Consider the following 9219-nt stretch of genomic DNA (forward strand, 5'->3'; position numbering starts at 1 on the left):
TAATGTGGACATACATGCGTGTGTTGTAAAGCTACCCAAATTCCTTATTACACTCACTTATATATTGTTTATTTACTCATTTACATTCCCTTATTTCTGTAGTGATAACTATATGCAGAGGTCTAAAACTCACCTCTGCTAGCAGAGCAAAATCAAGAAATTGAGTCTCTGATGCGCTAGGATGGTGAAAAAGGTTGCACTGTGGTGCAGGCTAATATTGCCAAATTAAGTAAAGATGGTCGCATATATCAAACGTAGGTCCTGTTTTGAATAATATTGTCTTCAGGCTACGAAAACAATATTGATACCGGCCTTCAGATTGACTGAAATCTGAAAGTCTAGGTATTGAAATTTTAATAAAAAGCTTTAGTTTCGGTTATATTCAACATAGCACGGCTTGATGCAGTACCACAGGTAGAAAATTGTTAAGGCCAGTCACGTCTGCACAGTTTCTGATGGCACTTGCTAAAAAAATGAGAGATATTCATGCACAGTCCGGGCCACTAGCGAGAGGTCCACGAGTTCCAAGCGGCCGACAGACTTCTTGTTTTAAGTCCTTGTTTGTGCTAGAAGTGAAGCTGTATTGGCTGATTATTCATCTTTTCTTCTTCTTTTTTGCCATATCTTGAAATTCAGAGTATGGGGAAGTCGCTCAGCTTCCGCGACGCCGTGTACGAGGCTCGAATGCGACACCGCTGCAGGGACCCCGTATGCGACACTCAGCTGTGGAAGGTCCGCCACGAACTGGACCTGGCTCGCATGCGGGTCAGCCAGTTGGAGGCACAGCTCGGAATACGCAGGCGAGTGGATTCATTGCGAAAGTCGTGAATGCTGTTTTGTTTTCTGCAATGCATTGAAACAGTGAGATTGATGCACGAATAAAGGTGCACACATTGGGCTTTCTAGGGAGTACCACGCGTGGATCTGTCTTCGACACTGCATTTCTTTACTGTTGAGACGTACCCAAGCTCGTGCTTTGTCAGGATAATACCAATTTCACTGCCCTAATTAGAGTTTACTAGAGACCTAATCAAGGCAGAGACCGCCGTGGTGGTCTGGTGGTTAGGGCGCTCGACTGCTAGGCCGATGGTCGCGGGATCGAGTCCTGGCTGCGGTGGCTTCATTTTCCATGGAGGCTAAAATTTTCGAGCCCAGTGGAATTAGATTTAGCTGCACATTGAAGAACCCCCCCAGGTTGCCGGAATTTTCGGAGCTCTCCACTACGGCGTCTCTCATAATCATATCATAGTTTTTTTAGACGTCAAACCCCAAATAATAATAATAATAATAATAATAATAATAATAATAATAATAATGTGATTTATTATTCTTATTATTATTAAAAACTTAAAAGATTATACTACAACGGCAGGTTCTTTGAATAAAGAAGTTTTATGGTCAGGGCAGCCCACATTTTCCTGTTCAAGTAGACAGGTCTGTTGGAGCAAGAAGGCAAGCGATGTAATGTGTGTGGAGAGAATGATGTATAGTTGAGTGGAAGAGCATTTGTAAACCAACTTTTTTTATTTTTTAACGATGGCTTAGAGGGCTGATACTGATCCGAGTTTTTATAGCGTTCTCCAAAAACATAGTGAAAAGAAATTGCATAGAGTTCAGCAAAATTTGTTCTCTTGTATCAAGGTGTCCTTCTTTGAAACAGCTTTCTTGCCAGAATGGCCGTCACACAGCGAACACTGCAAACTGGCTGAACGACAGATAGCACTCGTGACGGCAAATTTTAAACATTTTTCGAAAGCCCAGCAGCCCCGGGCAGCCAACATTGTTTTCACTTGCCTAGCAAAGTGATGAAGCGTACGAGCACAAGGCAAAAACTTTTATCTGTCATAAGCTGAATGCCATGCGGGCGGCCTCCTCACAAATAGTCGTAAGAGTCAAATGAGGCCGAAACCTGCATAAGTCGAGTGAGTGTGTATCTCACCTAATGGACATTGAGTTTTTTAAGTCTATCATGGTGGTGTAGTGGTTATTGTACTCGAATACTCACCCCAAGGTTGTGGTCTCGATGCCAGCCACTTCGGTCGCATTGCGATGGAAGGGAAATGGTAGAGGGCTGTGTTTTGTAAGATGTTGGTGCACATAAAGAACAGCAGGTGGCCGAAATTTGCCGAGCTCTCCGCTACACCACACTTCATATTCATATCCATATCGGGGCACGTGAAATATCATGTATAATTGGTATAGATGTTTATTGAAGTGAATTAACATTGTAAGAGTGCGTCAAGCAATTGGAAGCGATAATAAAATGTTTAAGGTGAATAAAGTGCGAATCGAATGGAAGAAAGCGTGAAAAATAGAAAAATCAAACGTGAAGGCATGATATTTCACCTGCACTCTCCTTCGCGTTACCCAAATTGACAGTCAATTTAAATACACCATCAATTATTGCCCCTAACATTTATTTACCTTACCAGTGCTTTTCCACGTACAGTAGTAGCAGTTGCAACGCGGTACTTGAAGCATGAGTCAATAATGGTGAGGGGGAGAGCGGGAACGAGAGCGTGGGTGACCGCATTCGGCGAACCATGGCCCCCGATAGTGCGCCCTGGTGCGCCATCTCGGAGGCCATAGGTGAACATTCTGTAGTTCTCGATGGTCATGGCGTAGCGCTGCGAAACTTCGTATCGTGCGCGCACCATCTCCAGCCGCTTCAAGTGGTGAGGCACGGGAACGCAGAGCTTTGAAGTGATGGCAAGCAGTGCTCCACTGGCTCTAATGAGAACCGCAGACTGCACTGCTGTCGACCCACTGCAGTCACCATGTGCCCCGAGCGCTCTCGACTTCACTGTTACCCTCACCGCCAGCAGCAATGCGCTCCGAGAGTAACGTTTGAATTACCGAGAACTGTAACACTGTGATGAAATGAAGTGCCAAAAGCGGAACGCGTGGCCTCCGGAACTATTCATCCGGGACATGCGTACATGTGGCTAGGTATGTACTTTTAGCCGGTGCCATTAAAGCAATAAAATCCTATGGCCAGCGCTACCATACTGCCTGTACTAACCGAATGGCATGAATGACTGACAGATAATACACATGCACAGTGTGATAGCGTCAGCCATTATAAAGTTCTAGCACCGTGGTGACACCGTTTGGAAGTACATAGTCGCCAAGCGCCAGTCGATGCACGGTGGAGTTGCGATGCGCCGAAAGTGGCACTTTCTGTTGTTCGCATTTTGTTAGGTAGAAGCTCCTCATGGTCGAGCCCTGTCCCCTGTCCCTCGGCGTGACACGCTATAAATATCCATATCCATATGGATATTCATGTGGTATCCGTATGTATACCGTATGCACATGAATGTCCATACCTATATGGACATCTCAATACCACATACGCATTGAGATTATTAAACTTCGTATGTACTTTACCCACGTGTCGTCACGGTTTGCATGATCGAGTGGGCAATGTGCGGGGTTTATTGATCCCCAGAAGCGGCGCCCACTCTTCATCATTCACTTTGTGGATATGCTGTGATTTTTTTCATCGCGATAGTACCCATGTGGAACCATTCAGTGAATCTCTGCGCCCATATATTTGTATGTGCCCGTGCTTGGCGACGCAGGCCACCATCCACAGTGCAAGAGCTCCTGCGGTCTCGGGAAGGGACCAACAACCGGGTGACACCCTCGGATTCGAGGGGCGGACCCGTGGCCCTCATCCAGCGGGAGATCACCGAGAAAGAGACCGTGTTATGATGTCGCTCAAGAAACTCGTGACACGGTGCCCCGCTTGCCAACAACCATCTATATTTGCATAGAGACAGACGAACTGGCAGTGAAAAAGTACACGCCCACATACACACGAGTATCGCTGCACTAGTAGCGATGCGGCATGGTAATCTACGACCTACGGCGGCTGCCACCGCAAACCATTGTCATCGCCTCACGATGCGACACCAGCGCCACCATGAGCTGTCGCACCTGTTTCGTTCGTCATGCCGTTGATGGTAGTGAGCTGGCGAGGAGTACGACCAGTGTTTTGTTTCGGTGTGTCAAAAATGGGAAAATACCACGTGGTCAAGTGAATGGCAATTCGTTACACTGGCTTCTATTACCCACAAATGTACGCATCTATGATTGAAGACAGTGTACAGAGATTTTTCGGTCGTCAGTTCAGAAGATTATTGCGCATTTTTCACGAAAAGAAAATAATTTCGTAGCATTATGCAGTCAAGATCAGTTTGCTAAGGCTGATTGAGTATTACTGCGGGATCGGCTGTTACGTGCGAAAGCTTGCTTCACAAAAGTTAAAAAAAGGGACGTATATTTGCAAAATGCCCAAATAAATTCATCGTGTAATATTGACAAAAATTTTAATATAGGTTGCTCTTGTGTGCGTTTATTCTTATTGGAGCAGACGCTTGAACTCTGTAGTCAGGGTTGCCGTTGCTGGATACTTTGCGCCAAATTCGCTACTTTACGATTATATCTGGCTATGAGAGATTCAGGTTGGTGCCATGGTTACCTTCTGGCTACTTTTAACTTGTATTTGGCACATTTACTGGTAATTTCTACATAATATTTGAAGACAATATAAAAGCAAATCTAAAGAATAACCAGTATTGGCAAGCTGTTCTGTCGTGTTGGCATGTGTCTCCGCCAGCGAGCTATAGTGTGCATCGAGGAATACTCAAGGGCGTCCCTCGATCTCAGACGACAGGTATGCGCGTTTGTAAGAACGTGTGTGGCTATACAACGCAGTGCTGACGAAAATTAAAAATGCTGGAACGCATCGCGTCAAGAAGTATCGGCAGCAAGAGGAAATCGAACTTCTCATTTTCTACCGAATTTCGCTGCATGAATCTTGACTGTTATTACTAAAAGTTTGCACCAACCAATCTCAGTACACGGCTTCAAGAAAGAAAAACTCATTGTTTAATCTTCCTGCTGACTTGTTCGCCTACAATTACTTTTGCAGGAATTCTATCTAAGTTTGACAAACCCTGTGCGGACGCCCCAAAAGTATACTAACTTATTATTTATTTTTAATTCACCTGTGGCTTGAAGGCCGAGCCATAGGGATGATATTGTGCTCAATACACTCCGTTTTTGCTTATTCGAGATCTCACGTACTGTTGAACACTAACAAGTCTATGCGTAACACTACTTTTGTTTTTCTATTTCGTTACAAGTTTTGCGGTAAACCAAATTCCATGACAACTTTGGATGCTTTTAGCTTGAGTTTCGCCTCATTTTCAGCTCTATCTAACGGCAGCCCTCACTGCAACTTTATTCAGTGTTGTTCTCCTGGTCAGTGATTCGATCAGCATGCATGATGGAGATTACATTTTTTATGATACTTCATGCGCTGCAGGTGTGGGTAATGACGAGAGCAACGAGTTGCCGAAACTGAAACCTCTTGGTCTTGGCTGAAGGATTGAAACCGTGCGTTCGCATGCCTTGGTGTGCTGGCGGCTGCTCACTATTGTACTTACCGTGACAGCTTTGGTGTGTTCACGAATTTCGCCAACAGTGATGCCTTCAAAGTACACGTTGAGATACTCCAGTGGTGTTTCCGGGTGACGTAAGCATTCGGGACGAAAAAAAATAAACTCCGGTTGAGGTGGTTCGAAGGGATAAGAACATAATTTAGGGGTTTATTTTGAAGGGCCAAGGCAGTTTTTTCTATTAGCAGATACGAGACGCGAGTACCTGGGCTCATAATTTATTCATGTGTAATGTTACATTTTAATTATGTTGACTGTTGCTAGAAATACCAAAGAGATAAAATATTAGTGAAAGTCACGGAACTGAACCTCTTGCTACGGGGTCAATGAAGTAACGCAGAAAACTGCTCCGGAATACCATTATTGATGAATATTTTTTTCGCGTGTTTTCGCATGGAGAGACGTTAGCTTTACGGCTCGAGTGGTCAAGATACTGTCGCACTATAATCTTTACATTATCGTTAAACTGTTATCCGTAATATTTTCGGTGTACGTAGGAATACCGTTAGAAGGCGCTGGTGAATGAAGAGCACAGACAATATTCACGTTGTTATGGAGAGGCAGTTATAGTTTACACGTTTGAAAGAAGGTATGACGCCATCCACAACTGGGAGACGGCGGATACCGCTCACCAGCAGGTATCGTATGGTAAACTGTTTCAAGTGAAATCATGAACGTAGGCTGGTGCTTGTGACTGCTCAAACTGCGCGCGTATAAGCATTGACGTAGAATTGAATGGCTAGAGCTTATCATACATCACTCAGTAAATTATTATTATTTAAACAAGAGCCAAGAAATATATCAGTGTTCCGCGAATAACCGTTACTTGGTGTTGTTGCTAAAAATACGTTTTGTGCATGCTCGAAAAAGTGTAGGGGTAGTGTAAAAAATAAGACGTTATTCTCTTTTAACGGGTGCTTTATTCACAAAAAAGTGGTATTTCGTCATACCTGAATGTCTTTTGACATGTCAAGGTTTTTTGAAAATTGTTTACAGCTCTTTCCGCATAATGGCTAACTACCTTCGATTTTCAAGAACACAGAGATAGAGTTACTCAAATAGAGAAATAAACGCTGAAAACAGCACCGAACCAAGTATGTATAGACTACTATCGTGGTTAGTGGCCTTGACAAGTTAGGTACCTATTAGCGTGCTCAATTTTAGAAAAAAAATCGAGGTTGGTTTCACAATCGCATCGGTTCACTTTCATACATTGCTATAAGAGTTGCTTTATGAGAAACAAATTGCACAGGAGACAGTTTTTTCTGTGATTGCTTTATCCGGCTGAATGCAATGCTCATCTACAGTATTCTATTGAATAATTTCTTGCGTATTGCAGCCTAAAATGAAGCGAAATGGCAATGACACCCCACGAATGTCCTTAAGGAGCTTCGCCTATTATTACAGAAGTATATCGGACGAAAAAAGTGCTCTAATTTTAAGTCTGCTTTTGTTTGAGGTTGACTTACATAAGAGTACACAAAGCCTAATAATACTACGATATTATTCATGAGCCAAACATTAATGTTTAGAGGGCTGCATAATTATCTGAATTACTGCAAAACTCGTCAAGGAACATGAAGATTAGTCGATTTAGTCGTGTTATTAATGTATAAATTGTCGCTGCAACACAGCGCAGATTCCTCAGCCTGATTAGGGTCAGAAAGACATTAGGAGCACGGCCACTCGTCCGGTTACATTTTTCATAGCGCACAAAAGCATCACAATCTGAAGAGTAAAACGTAGCTGGAAAGAATGTATACGTTAATAAATAAAAAACTCCCATCCGAAATTCGAAGCACATAACGCGCGAAGATATGCCGGTTACGAAGATATTGGCGTTGCATAAACAATGAGCCCGCGTGTCCGTAGGTGGCCATTCCAGCAATGTGGGTAGCGTAAATTTTAGCGAAGAACTAATACACAATGAACAAACCTATTGTGGCTGCCCACTAGTAGTGCGTTTTTCCGATGGTCGTTTCTCTACCTGTAACCACTTTAAGGACGGATACAGAAACAACCAGCCAGAAGTTTGAACTTGAGTGTGTGAATTTGAAAGGCGAACACTTGACGATGATGGTACACTCACGAAAGCTAGACAAGTATAGCATGTATTTTCATCATCAAGTTCTCACTCTTCAAAAAGGCACATGTCTCAAGAACAATCCTAGCAGTCTGCGCTTCTACTGTCCGTCAGTGGTTGGTCCGCTCGGTTTTCGTCCTCCGTAAGATGTTGTGCTACCTTCCTTCGTGGGTCATTGCTAACTTGCCAGATCAATTTGCCGTGAAGATAACTCCAAATACAAAATGACTCTAAAAAGTGACACTTCGCGGCACTTCCTGATATTCGGACACGACGAGATTAGCTATCTACTGCTTGGTCTCGTCTAATAAACGGCACAGATGAAGAGAAAGACAGGCTCAAAAAATAACAATAGTCGGTTACAATCTAAGATAAAAGCATCAATTCCACTCTCATTAATCGCTTTGAAGTCCAGACATAATGTGTATAGAGGCACCATCAAGTTATGTTCGCTCCATCTTGTGACCTCGATCGCTTAGATTGATTGATTTTTCCATCTTGATATAAGTTTGTATCGCTGGTTATCGGCCAGAAACCTAAACGCTATGGCAATGTGTACGAGATGTTTTGATAGCAGCAAAAAGCCTAACACAATATTTGATAAAGGAGTGACATTGTGTTTATATTGAACAATTTGCTGTCTGAAGAAAATAGTTATGCTTCGAAGGCACACCACCTTCTCCTGGCTTTCTTTCAAAGTTGAAGTAGAGGTGCAGCGGAGTTGGGTGAGTAGAGTTTATGTTTGTTCTTAGTATGTCACCGAATATGTTCACGCATTGTCATTGCAATCTGAGAGAAATCTATTGTGTACATAATTCATGTGTCTTACGTTTACATGTAACACGCATATAAACATCAGTAATTATATGTTACGCTGTACATGCGCGGGAGGACACGTTAAAGTGTGATAAAGGATATGTAAAAAAAATGTTTACGAGATTTGTTGTTGATGTTTGTGGCTTGTAGCCCATAGGTCACGCCCTCGGCGTTAATACTGGTGGCCACGTTTAGATGCGACTGCTGACGGCTTGTTCGTGTCTACAGCTGCATACTGCCCATATGAACTGTGTTGATGTTCGGAGGACGAAATAAAAGTGAGACAAAACAACCTGAGAGTACGTACGGAGTGAATTGTTTTATTTACTAGTGTCTTCACTATTGTATATACAATGGTCACGTGTACACGTAAAACACACGCAGTCATGCAGACACATGATATAGTTGATATTGTAATGGCACGAAAAAGCTAGCTTCGCTGTAATTCTAGCATCGGCATCAGCGTCGGTGTCATGCTCTGCGTGCGGCAAATAGGCGTTTTCTTTTCTCTAGGAGAAAAATATAGAATGAAAATTATTGAAACATTGAACTTAGGCCTTCGACATGCAAACAAGGTGCTTAGCCACAGAGACGTGCTGTTGCTTGAAACGTCTTTTTAAAAAAACACAAGAAAAAAACAACACTTTTGAATACCTTGTAGTGGGAGCAGTCTCCTTCTCTTATGTAAAGTTGGGTAGCGGAAATGTAATACGACGCCATGTGCCAAAACGTGCGAATTGAACAACGAAAGGTTGCTTAAGAGGCGAACCCATCACAAGGTAAGTACTCGGACATGTTTACTCATCATCAGCAGTAAAATGATCAGTGGAGTAATCAATTGCATAGGTTGGCATG

The 9219-nt window shown here is 43.0% G+C and overlaps 1 protein-coding gene across 2 annotated transcripts in view; it reads left to right on the top strand.

Annotated features, from left to right (window-relative positions):
* The window catches only part of LOC119179251 (glutamate receptor ionotropic, NMDA 2B-like), a 207174-nt gene extending 203087 nt beyond the window's left edge, over positions 1-4087 (top strand). For both annotated transcript variants that reach the window (XM_075869078.1, XM_075869079.1), the window contains 2 exons: positions 637-800; positions 3582-4087. In XM_075869078.1, the coding sequence (XP_075725193.1) occupies positions 637-800; positions 3582-3714 (297 nt within the window). In that variant the 3' untranslated portion in view covers positions 3715-4087. The remainder of the gene's footprint in view (positions 1-636; positions 801-3581) is intronic.
* The last annotated feature ends 5132 nt before the right edge of the window (positions 4088-9219 follow it).

The sequence above is a fragment of the Rhipicephalus microplus genome, chromosome 7 (assembly GCF_043290135.1).
Source record: "Rhipicephalus microplus isolate Deutch F79 chromosome 7, USDA_Rmic, whole genome shotgun sequence".
NCBI lineage: Eukaryota > Metazoa > Arthropoda > Arachnida > Ixodida > Ixodidae > Rhipicephalus > Rhipicephalus microplus.